General features: G+C 42.0%; 4 protein-coding genes across 4 annotated transcripts in view; 2 read left to right on the top strand and 2 right to left on the bottom strand.

Annotated features, from left to right (window-relative positions):
* asap2a (ArfGAP with SH3 domain, ankyrin repeat and PH domain 2a) overlaps nucleotides 1-4,944 on the top strand; it is a 58,007-nt gene extending 53,063 nt beyond the window's left edge. The window contains exons 24-28 of the mRNA XM_035674404.1: nucleotides 16-121; nucleotides 593-651; nucleotides 820-899; nucleotides 1,608-1,727; nucleotides 3,060-4,944. Of these exons, the coding sequence (XP_035530297.1) occupies nucleotides 16-121; nucleotides 593-651; nucleotides 820-899; nucleotides 1,608-1,727; nucleotides 3,060-3,134 (440 nt within the window). The 3' untranslated portion in view covers nucleotides 3,135-4,944. The remainder of the gene's footprint in view (nucleotides 1-15; nucleotides 122-592; nucleotides 652-819; nucleotides 900-1,607; nucleotides 1,728-3,059) is intronic.
* Nucleotides 4,945-5,309: 365 nt separating this feature from the next.
* On the bottom strand, nucleotides 5,310-8,987 carry itgb1bp1 (integrin beta 1 binding protein 1). The gene is made up of 7 exons (XM_035673786.1): nucleotides 8,863-8,987; nucleotides 7,744-7,858; nucleotides 7,584-7,662; nucleotides 7,369-7,499; nucleotides 7,177-7,269; nucleotides 6,663-6,812; nucleotides 5,310-6,555 (listed from the first exon to the last, which is right to left on the bottom strand). The coding sequence occupies exons 2-7, from the start codon at nucleotides 7,813-7,815 to the stop codon at nucleotides 6,484-6,486; spliced, it is 597 nt and encodes a 198-aa protein (XP_035529679.1). The 5' UTR covers nucleotides 7,816-7,858; nucleotides 8,863-8,987; the 3' UTR covers nucleotides 5,310-6,483.
* Nucleotides 8,988-9,224: 237 nt separating this feature from the next.
* cpsf3 (cleavage and polyadenylation specific factor 3) lies at nucleotides 9,225-15,079 on the top strand. The gene is made up of 18 exons (XM_035673784.1): nucleotides 9,225-9,399; nucleotides 9,526-9,589; nucleotides 9,865-9,962; nucleotides 10,083-10,211; nucleotides 10,308-10,485; nucleotides 10,576-10,665; nucleotides 10,751-10,901; nucleotides 11,248-11,423; nucleotides 11,502-11,660; nucleotides 11,771-11,917; nucleotides 12,017-12,169; nucleotides 12,273-12,381; nucleotides 12,512-12,610; nucleotides 13,047-13,141; nucleotides 13,247-13,334; nucleotides 13,477-13,543; nucleotides 14,176-14,272; nucleotides 14,359-15,079. The coding sequence occupies exons 1-18, from the start codon at nucleotides 9,329-9,331 to the stop codon at nucleotides 14,458-14,460; spliced, it is 2,073 nt and encodes a 690-aa protein (XP_035529677.1). The 5' UTR covers nucleotides 9,225-9,328; the 3' UTR covers nucleotides 14,461-15,079.
* On the bottom strand, nucleotides 15,077-17,241 carry LOC118336993. The gene has a single exon (XM_035673785.1). It carries the CDS (start codon nucleotides 17,213-17,215, stop codon nucleotides 16,163-16,165), a length of 1,053 nt encoding a protein of 350 aa, XP_035529678.1. The 5' UTR covers nucleotides 17,216-17,241; the 3' UTR covers nucleotides 15,077-16,162.
* Nucleotides 17,242-17,436: the final 195 nt, after the last annotated feature.

Consider the following 17,436-nt stretch of genomic DNA (forward strand, 5'->3'; position numbering starts at 1 on the left):
CACTATATGTCCCAGGTCTGGGTTCTGCTTCGGTGGCGAAGATGGAGGCCATGAACATACAGTCCAAGTCGGGCCAGGGACCACTGGGGTCCAGAATAGCGCCACCTAAATCTCCGGCAGGGTAAGAACCACAATGCTTCAAGCCGGGTGCGACTATAAATTCAGTGTAAACTTGTATAGAGCTTCAAGTTCAGTGTTCAGTGGTGTTTTTGCAGCTTTATTAGCGACACAGGAAAACAGTAGATTCATATAACTCGCTACACATACACACAAACGCCGTGCACTACCTCCGGGGTTGTGTGTCTTGCTTGTCTTGTAATGTGGTGTTTGTTTCCCAAGAGAAATGAGCCTACATGGCTGCTTTTTAGCCGCTTCATTAGCTCCCAGGCTGAGATCTGCGTCGAGCCAGACGAGCAATAACTCTCCTCCGCAGTCGCCCTTTTGTCTTTTTATCTCCCACAGGGCCGACGGTGCTGTAATAAATCTGTAACAGAGCTGTTGAGTCTTAAAGAGCAGAGTTAGATTCTTGTCTCGACTATTACTTTGTTGACAAGAGCACATTTTTTACATTCTTTTTTTTTTGTTTCTTCAGCAATGATAAAAGCTTCAACAGAGGACCTCTGAATCGGACACAATCCATCGAAAGACCAGGTGAGTATACAGATAAGAGTGAAACATCAGTTCTCTTAAATCTGTGTCCGAACACTGTACAAAGTCATACATTCAAGTTGTTTTTACTATCTGTCATATCCTGTTTCTTTTGTGGAAACGTGGAAAGTTTTGTTGTTGCTGTGATATAATTTCCTCTTCCTGTTCCAGCTAAGGAAGTGCCAGGATGCCCCCAGAACTCCATAGGTCAGTCTCTGCCTCCAGCCCCCATGCCGAGGAAGGCCTACCCAGTGAGTCCTTCGTTCTTCCTCTCATTATCATCCAGATTAATTGCAAAGTGCTTATTCATTCATACTGTTTACTGATTCACTGGCTACTGACTTCCCTAGTCATGGTTTATTCTGTTATTAGTGTTGTTCAGTATTCCCTTCAGTATGTGACCTATTGTCTCAGTGTTTCCAGTGTCTCCTTATGCAGCCTTCCTGTACCCCAACAGGCAAAGAGCTTCTTCAGTGTTTGTAGAGAAGCTCTCTGTTAGGGTGTGGAAGTGGAAGATTATTATGCTTGAATAATGATAACGGTGGTGGGTCGCACTCAGTGACAAGGAGTCACTTTATCTAAGGAAGACATAATGTTTTCTGCCATAGAGCCTTTATAGCCCAAAATGGCAAATCAAAGGGCTTCATAAACTCTGCGGCAGTGGTTCCCAAAATGGTGTGCTGAGGCTGTACAGCATACAACACCCTCTGTCCCTAAAATCTAAATTTGGAAAAGAAAAAACCTCCCAAAATACCACATAATGGGGGTCAAAAAAAGAGTGTAACTTGGCCTTAGTTCGCAACAAGAAAAATAAACCTCCTAATAGCGTAAAACAAACAAAAAAGGCAATACGAGATAGAATGTACCATGACTGTCGCGGCGTCCGCCACACACAGTTCTACCGTTTTCTTCTCACAAACTCAAGCAAACCTGTTTGCGTGCTTCGTTTTGCCTCTCAGAAGCAGAGGCCGAAACGGGTGAAAGCCATCTACAACTGCATAGCCGACAACCCGGACGAGCTGACCTTCTCTGAGGGCGAGGTGATCGTGGTGGATGGAGAGGAGGACCAGGAGTGGTGGGTCAGTATCTCTCACGCTGCAAATGCACTGTTTTTATTTTTTTCTGGTGTGTTTCTGCATTCTCAGATCTCAGATTAAAGCACAAAGCTCTTCCCAGTCCCACTCTGGTCCCATTTTCACCATGTGGATGTCAGCGAACTCGGTAACCATGGTGGCAAAAGCAAAAAGCCATGACCTCACTCTGGCTTGATATTACCCCTCCTCCTCTTTTTCCGCCTGCTGCAGCTTCCTCTGTGGAGCCCCTTGTGTGAACATCAACCAGCTGCAACTTGTTTTCCTCTGAGCCACCTCTGCAGATATGACCGTATTTAGTCAGTCTCTCCCTCTGTGTCCCTGCGCAGACCCTAAAGTCCCCCGAGGTCCTCGCCGTGCTTCCTCTCTGTCTACGCATTCGGCAGCATTATCACTCTTTGTGCGTCTGAAATATCGAAATGAAAGCACAGTCAGGAGGCAGTGCGAAGAAGGGATGAAGTCATTTTGTAGTGTCACTGTGGCGATTTAGTTGGAAGTTAAATTGGTCTCTTAGCTGGAAAACAGGGCCAGTTATATGACTCAAGCTAGTTTAATTTTTCACTTTAAAAATAGTTTAAAAATACTTCATGGGAGGAGTAAAATAAATGGGAGAAGGATGTTTTGTTATGTGTAGAAGCGGTGTTTATAACACGAGGTACTCTGCAACAAATTGTTAATTATTCTGTATTTATTTCCTCGATGGTTTGTCATCCTTTACTTTTAATTTGAGCCTTGTCTAAACATGTAGAAACATGTCTTAGCTTTGTATTTTCAGGTATAGAAGACATTTAAAATGACTTAAATGGACATAATAAGTACTGCCTTCTTTATCGGCCAAGGTAATATAATGTGGGAATGTCCTTTTTTAAATATTATTGAGATGTTTATTGTGATTTAGCCTCTCGTAGTACACTCTATGTGCTCGGTTAGGTGGTGTTTAGTAGGGCTGGATGTTGGCATTGATATTCTGATTGGTTTTTCTGTTTTGTAATGACTTGTTTTCCACTATTTAGACACTTTACACCTCATACATCTCATAATGCATGTAATATTTAGTGTACACATATTTACGGATAAAAGGCATATTTATTCAGATTTTATGAATAAATATTGACTTTTTCAATTTTTGTTTAACCCAGCCGTAGTGCTTAGTGGTGTTTTAGTCTTGTGTTTTCGTGCTTTATGTGACTTATTTTGCTGAACAGTCGAATTATTTTGTGTTTTAGTTTCAATAGAACAAAGAGCCAACCTGACTTACAACTCTGAAAATATTCCGAGTTTAACCTTTGACCTCACCTCTTCTGCCTTCCTTCTTCACAGCTGGGCCACATCGAAGGCGATCCGATAAGAAGAGGAGCCTTCCCGGTTACATTTGTACACTTCATTGCTGACTGAACGGTTGCTCTCTGGGTCTCAGGAACAGAATGCAGCGTCCCGTCTCCGTCTGCCAGCCAGCAAAACCTCCACCGTCGTCCCAATGTTTGTTGTCAACATCCATCGTCTTTACTGGCATCATCCGCAAGCTTGTTAGTGTCACTGCTGTATCCTCACCTCGGCTGCAAATCTGCGTGGGTCATCCTGGCAGCCCTGGCTTAGACTTGCGCCAGAAAGTCTGGGTGTCGCTCCTTGCGAGGACTCGTGGGACTGTAATGTGGGTTTTATTGCTTGCTGTTCATGTTTCTGACAAAGACTCTAAGATTTAAAACAAAAAAAAAACATGATTGTAGTGAATGACCTCTCGCAATAAATGCACTTTCCTTGTCTTTATCCTTGTTACAACATAAGACGACGTGACATAATGAAGGTTATATGTACAGTATTAATTTCATCCGTTTTCTGCTCCGCTGTGTTGTACAGAAGGTTCAGAAAAGCGATAGTACTGAGAAGACAACAGCAATGTATTTTATCTTACTAACAACTGTAAATGTGAACATAGTCAACATGCTTACATTCCACCTCCGTGCACGAGCGATTTTAAATGCCTACCTGCTTTTCAACCCTGTAGTGGGCCTCCCATGTGGAGGTTTTTCTAATGGTGCTAAATTAACCCTGGAATATGCTAGAAGCCGCACCCGAGGGAGCGCTTCCCTGTCCCCCGTATCAAAGACAGACTGGCGTGAAAGGGAGGAAACGCAAAAATAAAAAATAGCCTCCAACTCATCACACAGACACATCAGTGATGGAAATGTATGCCACATCATCTTCTACAACTGCTTCTCTACACACGTGCACACACACACCCCCTGTACTATTTTATAGATAATGTTAGCAACACTCCAGTTCTTCCTCCTGTACTGCTTCAGGGTGAATGACGAGACTGACTGGAGCTGCAGCAGCCAGTAATTACCGTTATGCTGAGTCTGACACATCAGGCCGTCTTTGCCTGTCATCTGCCTTATTAGAGGAATAGTGTGTGTGTGTGTGTGTGTGTCGTCTGCACAGTATAAGCTGAGAATGAAAGAATATTGAAGTTAAGAAATAAAAAAAGAGCGACTGGGGAATGTGATGAAAACCGGGAGGTAGCTCTGTGACTTTAGTTGCTCCCTCTTGCCTTTGAGAGCTCCCAGACTCTTTTGACACTCTCTGTTCAACTAGACATAAAGAGAAAGGAATATACTTCCTACAGCTTAAGCCTCTGATATCTGGGGTCCTATAATGTAGAAAGATGAGTTTATCAATAGTGTTATGAAAGAAATATAAAACAATCAATGTAATTAACTTCATTTTGGTTGCAGAGCAACTTTCTTTCTGTTCATAATGCTGATGTTAGGCGTTGGACCTGAAACCGGAGCCTTCCATGGATATTAAGAAGAGAAGCATGTGAATCGTAGCTGATCTGTTCTCTTCAACGTGTTTAATATGAACTCACTGGAAACAGGAAGATTTAATAATCTATTCATGTAAATAGATTTGGTTTTGTTTTGTTGATATTTAAATGTAAAAAAAAAAAAGAGAGCAGAGCTAACCTGGGCAGTAAATGTCTTTTAATGCGCTGTGGTGATGAGCAGTTACAGATATGACCTCAGCTGGACCTGTGTGTGTGTGTGTGTGTGTGTGTGCTGAAAACACAAATATAGTCTCACACACATAACTGGGAAAATAAACTTAATTCATCCTCATTAACTGTATGTGGATCACTGCATCGCCTCTTAACTCTATTGTGCAAGTAAATGGGAAAATGAAACTGGAATAATAAAATATGAAATAATACAAGGCTTTGGTCTATTTCTTAAGGGCATTAAGGTATTTATCATTCATTTGTGCAAATGATGCATACTTTTACTGAATTATTACTGGCAATACATTATGGGTTTTGGTGGATATTCCAATCTTCAGCACAAAACTTCTAATGACTAGCATTTTATATAAAACACCATCTGACTGGTGTGATTCTTCAAGTAAAAAGTGATGATGTATCAAGAGCTCCCTCTAATGGGGAATATTTCAGCATGTCCGCATCCAACACTATAAAACATTCATTGTGCTATGTTCTTGGGGGGAAATATCAAGAAATAGTGTTATTAGTGAAGTAGCATTATTAAAAGACACTCAGAAGTAAAGACACTAAAAGAAAAAGAAAATACACTTTAATCAGTGAATCCATTATCCAAAACAAAACCCATCCACTCCTTTTATGACACCAGATAAAATGATTTCATTGTACATTTTCAACTTAATGTTAACTGCACCATGTTGAAAAGGAGAAGAGGAAAAAGGGCTATCGTTATGTAACGAGGGAAGTCAAGTTAGTACCACGACTGGAAACACATATTTCCTCTTAACATCCTTCCAAAGCTTCTAACAGCCTGTTAGGATTTATGTGGTTTGTGCAAGTCTAATGGATTTAATGCATTTTAACCACTACATGAAAACAAAGGACTTAACAAATCAGAAAACAAGGTACCAAGAAAGTTGCAGTATAATAAAATTCAAAACAAGACACAATAAAAAGTCATTAAAAATAAGTAAATTCAACAAATTAAGACGAGATATAGCTTGTGGCCCACAGTTAAAACATTGTGTATAACGTACCTTTAAGTCAAAAAGTGACTAATGTACCAATACTGTCTCAGAAAAACACACAAACATTAACTCTGAACTTAAAAGGAAATCTGATTGGTTTTCCACATGAAGAGAACTAAACCGCGTTCATGTTGTCAAATCTGTGTACCGTATCATTCCTCCACCGATGAACGACTCCCATAAATTACTGAATGCGGACACAGCCGAGTAGAGATGGGTCACAACATTAATGTACCTTTTTGTACCATAATTTACATTAAATATGATTCATTTACATGTCAAGGCTGTAAAAATAATACAACCATTTCCCTTTTTTCTACACTTTTCTTCTTTTGGCTGAAAGGTCAAAGGGACACGTGAGGTAAACGAAAACTATTTCCCATGAAATGATTCAGACTTCTTCACAGTAGTTGTGTCTCAACTGGAGAATGATGGGAAGGTGATGGTATGAATCCCAAACCAGGCGCGGCACCATCAATACAAAAGGGCTTGAATCATGTTTTCCTGTAAACTAACATGGAAAACACACAGGATTCGTCCTCCACTTAATCTCTCTTGAAGAAAAGTTGTAGGGGGAAAAAAAGGGAAATGATTACGAATGCAATTACAAATTTACACAATGCAGTCGAGGTTTTCTCCTGATTTACTGTTAACGGTTTTGCAGTTGTTTCATTTGTCTTCTCTAGACAGCTCTCAGCTCTCCCGTCTGCCTCTCTGGCCCTCAGGACTTGTTTGACGTCAGAGCGCAGTCAAAAGAAGCCGACAGCACCTTGCAGATGGACTGAGCGTGCTCCTGTACACACAGAGTATTAAAAAAAAACTCAGCTTTTACTGACAACCACAGACAGGTGATGTGGATCTTTTTTTAACCCCAAATCCAGCAAACTGTTTTACACTCACCGAGCTGCTGCACTGGTACACCCAGATACTGCACTCCTCTTGCTTTGCATCGGTGGTTTTGAGAGCCAGGAGGTTCTTCCCCGCGCCCAGGCCGTCATCGTAACACAGCATACGCACTATCAGGTACAGAGGGTGGCGGTGCAGCACATCCTGGCCAAAGGTACAATTAAAAGCACTTCATTACTCACTCAGTAGATCAAGTGTTACATGTCTTCATTTTTTTATTAAGAAAAGGTGATCATCGTCGATCAATGCAGCCTCAGAGGTAACTCTATTAAACACTATACAAGAGCTATAAACCCCAAATTCAGCTCACACTCCACATAAAATGGGTAAGGAGGGAACATTGCTGAAATATCTGAGTCAGCGGCTTCCTGCAGAACCCTGTCGAAAATATAAATTGATGCTGAATTCATAACCATGCTGTTGGGCCGTATTGATGACCCAGCAATACTGCTCATGTCTAATCAATGACCATTCAATCTGAAGTACAGTACATCACTTTCCTACTCACACACTGGTCCAGTGAGGCCACTTTGACTCCGTACTTCGACACCCCCAGAATCATCTCTTCGTCTCCGGGTACGAAGGGCAGCTTTCCGTCTTGCTGCGAAAAGAAGCCGGATATTTATTTACAGGATCTTCTCTGTGATGGCGTGAATTGATATTGCGATACCGACTGCTGTGAGCTATCATTGCTTCTTACTTGGGCAGCATCAATGTAGTTGATGAGTTCCAGAGGCTCCTGGAGGGTCTTGCTCATGTCAAACTGTAACTTCTCAATGGCTCCCACATACTTCACCCTGAACTCAGCACACGCTTCAGACGTGCTGTTACCTGCAGACGACATTCATCGGGCATATCAGCTAAAAACAAAGAAAAAGGGGAGGAACGGAGGAAGAAGAGGAAAGAGAGACTGACCTGAGCTTTTGGTGGAGTCTGTGTCGAGGCTGGCGACGGTGCTGGATCTGGAGAGTCCCCCCAAACTGGAGTCCACAGACTGCAAAGAGTCAGAAACATGAGAGGGGGCAACCAGGAGAAAGTGGCTCTGTGAAAACATGTTTTACGTGTGTTGCCGTACTTTGCTTTTGGTGCTGATCTCACTGCTTTGCGAGCTGCTGCTGCTGTGGCGCTTTTTGACTTTCCGGAACATCCTTCACCATGACGACCACATCCAGGCCTCCAGCCTCTTCGACCTGAGACACCATGGACCACAGTGTGAAACACACAGCAGGACTGCCTCTCAAGTCTCAACAGAGACGACGTTAAAGTATGAATAACCACAAGTGTCATTAAAAAATATGAACGAGTAGAAACTTTGATTTCGGATACTAGAAAGCTAATTCATTCTGTAACCTAATGTGAGGGTTTATGGTCTGAACTCAACAATAGGAGTTAAACATCTTAGTGTGCAAGGCCTTAACAAAATAAAAGTGTGAATCCAATAGAGATGCTTTGCTGAAACTTTAAGTCTAAAAACAATGCTGTCCTCAAAACATTGTAACATTAAGTATAAAATGACTCAAAAATTAAGTCATGTTTCACTTTCAGTTTCAATTTATCATCCTTTCATTTTGACTTTTTAAATGGAGAATGTTTCATTAATGATTAATGAGCATCTCCATTCAACAGGCTGTGTTAGAGAACATTCAAATAAAATAAAAACACACATTATAACTATATTATTCTAATATAACACTGTAATAAATACAACATTTGTGGCGCTTATAATATTGTTCGGACTTGTTGTTGGATTAGATTAGATTAGATAGATACTTTATTCATCCCCAAGGGGAAATTCACAGCAACCTCGAATAACTGCAGCTGAAGTCGAGACACGAAGGGGGCACCAGATAAATCGGAAACCAGTTCAAGTGTTACACCTGCTGCTGTAACAATATCTTCTACTTCCATCATGTCTGAGCCAAATATTACAGCAGGTCTTTGAGAGGGACAGACCAGACTCAACAGGTTGCATTAGACTCATCATTTATACGGTTCATTTACAGGCAGGAAAGGGGGAAAAAAGCCTCGTTAGCCATATTGTACACCGTAAAATAATAATATTTAGATGAAACTACTCCACCTTAAATGTCCCCCACCGCATTTATTTTAACGCTGAACTTGAAAAGCCAAGACTCAACACAGGGGGTGGTGCTGGGAAACTACAATGTATTAAACAAAACGATATCTTACACACCTGTTTGTACTGAAACCGCCTCAATGTACCGTTTGGAGTTAATTTTCTTCAAAGCAGCTTTCTGTTTACCTCCACTTTGACTCTTTAGCTTCCCTTTGAGTTTCACAGCCTACACCCTACACCACTTAAAGGGGACGCACCGGACTTCAAAAAGTCTCTTTAAAAGTTCAATATTGAGCCGACAGTCTTGTAGATAACATATATTAGGTAAATACATACGCGTGTGTGTGTGATTCCCGTGTCATTTGTAACATTCATTTATTTTATTCGTACGATTTCGTTTTAGTAAAAAAACTATCCCGGAACGTTTGCCGACGTCTTTGGTTCTCGTCGGCGGTGTTTTGGTGCATCGCCGGAAGTGTGACGTCGTTTCGAGAGGCCGCCCCCACCTCATTCATTGATCACTGTACAGTATGGCCGCGCTTATTTCTCCTATTCCCACATTTAACTGCACATTTTAACACACATGGCGACAAAGCGCAAAGTGGAGGTGATTGTGCCCGCGGAGGAGAGTGACCAGCTCCTCATCCGTCCACTGTGAGCTCGTTTATATGTTCTATTTTATCAGACATACTGAGGGCATTGCTTTCATGCAGGTTGACCATAATAACAGCATAGTAAATGTGACGTTAGCTTCAATGCTGTTCTGTCATGTAACCACAGGGGTGCTGGTCAGGAGGTTGGGAGGTCATGCATCATCCTGGAGTTCAAAGGAAGAAAAATAATGGTAAATATTTATGTGCTGACTCTGATTGTGTATAAAGATGTAACTGTCTGCTGCTGTGTGACTTCAAACTGAGCAAATAACAATAACATATATGCGTTATTATATAAGTATTACTCAGTTATGCAACAGCGATGACTATAAGGTAATGGTCGGTTTATTATACGTGTGCAGGCTCTAATATGCAGGCTGTTGTTGTTATGTTTTAATTACTATATTGTTCTTTTATTTATTATTTTATTTTCCTGGGTGAAATAAGTAATCTTTGTGTTTTGCAGCTGGACTGTGGTATCCACCCTGGCTTGGAAGGAATGGACGCTCTCCCTTACATAGACTTGATCGACCCAGCTGAGATAGACCTGCTGCTCATCAGCCAGTGAGTCTCCCCTCCTCTTTTTTTACAGATGCTCAACCACATCTGTATTAGTACATGCTATTTTGATTATATTCTAAACATAACTAAGGATGTGTCATTTGATGTTGATGCCCTCACCAGTTTCCACCTGGATCACTGTGGAGCCCTGCCCTGGTTCCTCCAGAAGACCAGCTTTAAAGGCCGGACCTTCATGACCCACGCCACTAAGGCCATCTACCGCTGGCTACTGTCAGACTACGTCAAAGTCAGGTAGGAGCAGGAGCAGGAGCCATCATTATGAAACACTCAAACACCCAAATGAATAACTGTAGTGCCTAAAATAATTGTGTCTTTGATGTATTGCAGCAACATATCTGCAGATGACATGCTGTACACTGAGACTGACCTGGAGGAGAGCATGGATAAGATCGAGACCATCAACTTCCACGAGGTCAAGGAGGTGGCTGGAATCAAATTCTGGTGCTACCACGCTGGTCATGTGCTGGGAGCTGCCATGTTCATGATCGAAATAGCTGGAGTCAAGGTAAGGACTCTTTCTTTTGTTTCAGACGGTCCTTTTCATGCATAAGCTGTTATAAATAGTTCATTATGTGTCTGTTATTCCCCCCCGAAGCTGCTGTACACAGGAGATTTCTCCCGACAAGAAGACCGGCATCTGATGGCAGCTGAGATCCCCAGTGTCAAACCTGACATCCTAATCATAGTACGCCAAATAATAAACACCACACGACTCTTAATGGAACTTTTAGGTGATCACTACATAATAAGTCCTGTCATTCCTTCTGCAGGAGTCAACCTACGGCACCCACATCCATGAAAAGAGGGAGGAGCGTGAAGCTCGGTTCTGTAACACAGTCCATGACATTGTCAACAGAGAAGGCCGCTGTTTAATCCCTGTGTTCGCCTTGGGGCGGGCCCAGGAACTGCTGCTCATCCTGGGTGAGAAGTCATGCATCACTCCCTGATTTGAATTAAGGCTTCAACTAACGATTATTTCGATTATCAATCTGATAAAATGTCAGAAAATGATGAAAAATGCTCATCACAGTTTCCCAAAGCCTAAAGTGACATCTTCAAATGACTCCAACACCCGAAGACTCTTCATTTACTTTCATAAATGACAAAGAAAAACAGGAAATCCTCACATTTAAGAAGCTGGAACCAGAAAATGTAATGGATTATGCCTCTAAAATAAGCAATCAAACAACATTTTTTGCTAATACGCTATCATTTCTAACCTTATTTCACGCCTAATTTTTACAATTTGTTTCATGTTCTCCTGCAGACGAGTACTGGCAGAACCACCCGGAGCTCCACGACATCCCCATCTACTACGCTTCATCCCTGGCCAAGAAGTGCATGGCTGTGTACCAGACCTACGTCAACGCAATGAACGACAAGATCCGCAAGGCCATCAATATCAACAACCCGTTTGTCTTCAAGCACATCAGCAACCTCAAGGTAGAGAGCGCTACATACAGACACCTAAAACTGTTGCTGCTGAGTCTCTTATATAACTGTGGGGTCGGTGCTTTCCAGAGCATGGATCACTTTGACGACATTGGTCCCAGTGTGGTGATGGCGTCTCCGGGTATGATGCAGAGCGGACTGTCCAGAGAGCTGTTCGAGAGCTGGTGCACCGATAAGAGGAACGGAGTCATCATCGCTGGATACTGTGTGGAGGGCACACTGGCCAAGGTCAGACTACAACGGGACAATAGACAAAGTTTTATTTTTAATCATTTTTTTAATATCTAGTTCCTTGGTCAAAAGTAACTTATTGTGGTGTGTTCGTGTGCTCTCTGCAGCACATCATGTCCGAGCCAGAGGAGATTACCACCATGTCAGGACAGAAGCTGCAGCTGAAGATGTCAGTGGACTACATCTCTTTCTCTGCCCACACTGACTACCAGCAGACCAGCGAGTTCATCAGGGCCCTCAAACCACCACATGTTGTAGGAGAAAAAAAAATGGATCAAATGATTTGTGTTTAAAATTCTCACTCGTCTGTAAATCTAAATCTTTGACTCTCATTGTCTGCATGTTATCTTCAGATCCTGGTCCACGGGGAGCAGAATGAGATGGCCCGTCTGAAGGCAGCACTGATCAGAGAGTATGAGGACAATGATCAAGTTCACATCGAAGTCCACAACCCTCGCAACACAGAGGCTGTCACACTCAACTTCAGAGGAGAAAAGCTGGCCAAGGTCAATAAACTGCCTGTCTGTCACTTCGGGCTCCTTCTGGCCTAACAATGCTAATTCACGACTGTTGCACGTATAAGACTCTGAATACTCTTCCTCCCCTCAGGTGATGGGCTCTCTTGCTGATAAGAAATGTGTTCAGGGCCAGAGGGTGTCAGGCATACTGGTGAAAAAGAACTTCAACTACCACATCCTCAACCCCTCTGACCTTTCTAGTAAGTATTGTTTTAGTTCACACAACAGCCTCCCTACTCAGTTGTACACAATGCTGCCTTTCTACTGTATTAATATTAAAACATATAAAACATTTGACATGCAGTGAGACCTGATGTGTCTGTGTTACAGCGTACACAGAGCTGGCCATGAGCACGGTGAAACAGTCCCAGGCCATCCCCTTCACTGGACCGTACTCACTGCTCGTCTGCCATCTGAGGAACCTCACCGGTAATAATAATAATAATAATAATAATAATGATAATCAACTTTATTTATACACCACCTTTCATACATAAAATGCAGCTCAAAGTGCTTTATGGGAGAAAATAAAATTAGTAACATGGAATGAAAATAAATGATTAAATAAAATAAAATCTGGGTAAAAAAAAACAACAAGTTATTAATGATAAAAACAATATTAAGATAAAACCATAAATAAAAAAATACTATATATATATCTGTCGACAAAGCAGTCAGACATGTATGAAGGTGCTGAACCATTAAGGTGCTAAGCCTTCTGAACTATTTTAAAAGACAGCCATATGTGCATGCAATACGTGTTAATCTCTTTATAGTCTGATGTGTATTAATGAATACTTTATAGATATATTCTTGGTTTTGGTGTGTCTGTTTTTCTTTCACTGATTTGATTCTCTGGTCTCAGGTGATGTGGAAGAGCTGGATGGGACCGAGAAGAACACTTTGAAGATCTTTAAAAATATCACTCTGATCCACGAGGTCGGCATGGTGCTGCTGGAGGTGAGCGATCAGGATACCAAGACTTTATTCATACTTCAGCTTTTATGTGGGAACTTTATGAGCTCTTATGAACCCAGCCATATTTCTCTATATCTCTTTTTTCAGTGGATAGCTAACCCTCTCAATGACATGTATGCCGATGCTGTCACCACTGTAGTACTGGAAGTCCAGTCAAACCCAAAGGCTCAGAAAGGTCCGTTTGGCAATCAGCTGCGTATGTTGTTTGTCTGCATCTTAAGTTTTAAATGTTTTATGAACTGTAGAAAGTATACAACAACAAATGTCTCATTATTGATATGAACTTTAATGTGATTTCATGTGTGTTTTATTAACAGTCATGGAGACCCAGAGTGCCATTATGGACATGGACGTCTTCCAAACCCGACTAGCAGTCATGTTGCAGTGAGTGACACACCAGCTATCTAAATCCATACAACAGGGTTCCTACGCAGTATGGAAGTATGGAATTAGATTTTAGTCATTCCCAGGTTAGAATAAGGAGAATTCAACAGAATATGTGGCTCTATCTTTTAATTTGAGATAAACAAGCATCACAAATAACCAAATATTAAGCTTGTCTATTTATTTATTTATTTATTTATGAGTTCTGTAGTGATGTAGTTATAAAAAAAGTATTTTCTGCCTAAGAAAAACTATGGCTGCGTTCTTCATCGTTTCCGTGGAAACAGTGAATAAACAAAGGCTTATTTATAAAAGCAACTATTAAATATAGTTGGGACAATACTTGTGTTTGGGTTTGATTGTTAATTGATTTGTATGAGCCACAATTTTCTGGCAATTATTTGGCAGCATAATATCATAGATTAATTATAATTATAAATAATAATCTAGCTATTTGTAATCAGATATCAAATATGGTAAAGTGGGAAAGGTGTGTTTGGAAATGTAAAATGTGTATGAACCCTGATACTAACTTATTAGTGATGTAAGGTAATACAGTATGTCATCAGCCATACCAGATCCTCCATTATCTTTAGTTATAACAACACGTTGGTTTCTCTCTCTGTGCTCAGGGACATGTTCGGAGAGGAATGTGTGGATTTCAGCGATGGTAAAAACATCACTGTGACCGTAGACGGGAAGGTGGTTCACATTTGCTTGGAAACGAGGGTGAGAAGCAGAGCAGAACAATGCGTGCGGTGTACGATTGTTGTTGTTTTAGTCTTTTCTCACCGACTTTCCTCTCCCTTCATCAGTCGGTGTGCTACGAGGACGAAAGCACAGACGACGACTCCCTGAGAGAGATGGTGGAGCTGGCGGTGCAGAGACTCTATGACGCCCTCAACCCGGTCGTCTGAGAGCGGAGTCGAGACCGCCGGTCTGCGGACACGTTCAGATACTTTTACACAATGCAAAAAGTGTTGGAAGTTAAGAAGCAGCTTGTATTCGTGTGCTGAAAGCTGCATAACTTGTGTTCCCGAGAATCACAGTGTGAGATCAGTATTTCTACATTACCACCATCTACAGTATGTCTGGTTTGATGTATTTGATCAACAACCAATGACAGTCACACAATGTGCAAGTAGGAAAGACTAGACTGACCTGAGATACCTGAAGAAAATGAAATAAGCTGTGTAGATAGGATTTGTTCTGGTAGGTTTTAGTGTTGTTTTCTGTTATACAAGCACTTTTAATTATACTGAATACGTTCACTGTATTTGTGTAGATGCACTGTAGGTTTTGTGTGAGTTCGTTACTAACGTGCACTGATATGACGGTTTTGTTTACCTTTAACTTTGATGTGAACTGTGAATTTCTAAATGCACTAAACGTTGAAATGTTTGAAGAAGACTTTTACACAAACTTGAACGTATCTTGACTCATTGAGCGACGGTTGTTGTGAGAAATGTTTGTGAATTAGGTTTACAGTCAATCAGTGTTGTTGATGCCAACAGAAGACCCAAGCAACATTTGTTTCACTGTGACAGGCACTGCTGAGAAGTAATTTATTAAATATAAGGACAATGCAACCATTGATTTTGACAATAAATATCATCCTATCGTCATTTCTTTGAACTTATCTGAGCATAAACTTAGTTCCTTATGTTGCTATAAATATTGAATAAATAGCAATACATTAAAACATAATCAAAACTTGCTCCACCTTTAAAAATAAAGAAATCTGCAAGACAGATGACTTTATAAAAGCCAAAAGGAGTCGAACCGTAGCACTTACAGGTTGTAAATCAACCACTGAATCTTCCTTTGTCAGCTCCATTTACTACTAGCACAGCGGGGGTTAATTACTGGGTGAAGCTGGGTGCTGGACAAAGAACAAAAGTTGTGAGTGACCGGTCGGATTTATGACCCTATTACGTATTCTTTAATCAGATAATTACCGATTTAAATCATTTTGCCACCATTAAACAATTGTATTTTGTATTTTGCAACATTTCAAGCTGCAGTGGCTAACTAACGTTGCTGAAACTTTCACTATATCCTGACAGTAGCGCGTGAAATACGTCATTTGTGACAAAAACACGGATGTATTTGACGACCTGGGGTTCTCAAACAATGAAACAAATGCCTTTAGGAGCACCAGGAGGAGCCAGAGGGACAGGGTTTTTTCTCATGTACTACTATCAGGATAGTGTTTCAGCAAATATGACAAAAAGTCATTTTAATAAAAAATGACCTACTGCAGCTTTAACATCTGAGAAGTGTGACTTGTTTTGTGAAGTATATAAAAAGCTGCTGGGAGTAACTGTATGTGACAAAGACAAAGTACAACCCAGTGTACAGAAATCATCTCAACAACTCATCAATACTGTGTTGAATGAGAGCCACACAGTACTAAATGTTGAGTCTTATTAGCAGCTTTTCAGTATAATCCTGTAGAAGACTGCACTGTTATAGTGACACAAAGGATCATTTCACTGATATGTCCCTGCACAGAGAGGGTCAGAAGACAGAGGGGGTTTAACAGCACTCGTTTGGTTTTCTTCTTTTGTGAGAGGTGATGATTGAAGGGACCCTTCCTCTTCTAAACTTCTTCCATCCCTACTTTAAGCTTATCAGAACAGCCACTGCCATCGCCAGCATCATCCAGACTCCGACCTGCGACACCTTGCTCAGGTTACCGTCCTCGCTCTCCTCCTGCTTCTTCCTCAGCATCTCCTCTCTGCGGGCCCTGAACTCCCTCTCTCTCTGCAGCTGCTCGTTGTAGTGCGCCTTGAAAAAATTGTCGAAATCAAAGATGCCTCCTGGGCTGTTCGGGTCCGCCGCAGACCGCCGGCCCCCGGTTTGCTGCTTCGCGGTGCTCCCCGTAGGGTCCTTGGCGGAGGGTCTGGCTGCTGCGACCAGGTCTGCCAGACTGAGCAGACCCAGGTCGTACTTCTTCCTCAGAGCCTTATTGCCCAGCACCGTGTAGGCCTCGCTGATCTCAGAGAAGCGGAGAGTGGCCTCGTCGCTGCCAGCGTTTCTGTCCGGGTGGTAGACGAAGGACTGCTTGTAGTAGGCTGTTTTTATTTGGCCTTGGGTGGCGGTGGGTGTCACCTGCAGGATCTCATAGTAGCCTGTTTTGGTTTTGTACAGGGGCTCAGACTTGGCCCCGTAGTCGCTGTACGCCCTGATGAACACAGACTGTACATGGCCGCAGCACTGTGGCCGACTACCGGGGCTCTGGAGTCGACGAGCGGACCCGAAGGTGCAGAAAGTCCGTCGAAACTTAGCATAACTCTGGCACCGGGAGGGATTTCTTTCTGTATTTTGAACCCGGGGTTTGTTAGGAAGTGAATACCCTTTGTGAAGTCCAAAATAACAATAATGTTCCGGGGTGTTACCGTTTTCTAAAGCACTGTCGGCACTATCAAACAGTGGCGTTACTCTTGTGTAACTGCCCTGAGAGTCTCCAACGGTCACTCTGCCCGCGGCAGTTCCAGCCCCTAACGGTTCTCCATTTTGAATGTCAGCCCACAGAAAGGCCGCCGATAGAGACGGAGCCCGTATTTCTCTGTAGTGCTGCGGAGTCTGAGTCTCCAGGAGGAAACGGACACATGTTTTCTGTGTAAAGTCGTACGCTCCCCTTCCAAGTCGTTGCCTGACCTCCGCCATGTTTACAGAGAGCAAAATAAAACGGGATATCCGGGATGCGGAGGGAGGCTCGTCTTCCTGCAGCGCCCCCAGTGGTGCGTTTGAAAACGTAAAATCAGAAGATTTAAGTTACATGCTGCAGAAGAATTTACTTCATTAATAAAAATCCAATTTTTTTCGGTATTTAACCTTATTTTTACTTCGGTTAAAGTTAAACATTTCTGTGCAATTGCAAGTATTTT

This window comes from Morone saxatilis, unplaced genomic scaffold, assembly GCF_004916995.1.
Source record: "Morone saxatilis isolate NCDOM2014 unplaced genomic scaffold, NCSU_SB_2.0 Contig3, whole genome shotgun sequence".
In the NCBI taxonomy this organism is placed as follows: Eukaryota; Metazoa; Chordata; class Actinopteri; family Moronidae; genus Morone; species Morone saxatilis.

Excerpts from the sequence above, each read along its gene's own strand:
- itgb1bp1 (XM_035673786.1), bottom strand. The coding sequence starts at position 7,815 with ATGTTCCGGAAAGTCAAAAAGCGCCACAGCAGCAGCAGCTCGCAAAGC. Across the intron at positions 7,270-7,368 it reads ACTACATTGATGCTGCCCAA|CAAGACGGAAAGCTGCCCTT; the intron begins GTAAGAAGCAAT and ends TTCTTTTCGCAG. Across the intron at positions 6,556-6,662 it reads TGTACCAGTGCAGCAGCTCG|GAGCACGCTCAGTCCATCTG; the intron begins GTGAGTGTAAAA and ends CTGTGTGTACAG.
- cpsf3 (XM_035673784.1), top strand. The coding sequence starts at position 9,329 with ATGGCGACAAAGCGCAAAGTGGAGGTGATTGTGCCCGCGGAGGAGAGT. Across the intron at positions 10,486-10,575 it reads TCGAAATAGCTGGAGTCAAG|CTGCTGTACACAGGAGATTT; the intron begins GTAAGGACTCTT and ends TCCCCCCCGAAG. Across the intron at positions 10,902-11,247 it reads GGAACTGCTGCTCATCCTGG|ACGAGTACTGGCAGAACCAC; the intron begins GTGAGAAGTCAT and ends GTTCTCCTGCAG.
- LOC118336993 (XM_035673785.1), bottom strand. The coding sequence starts at position 17,215 with ATGGCGGAGGTCAGGCAACGACTTGGAAGGGGAGCGTACGACTTTACA.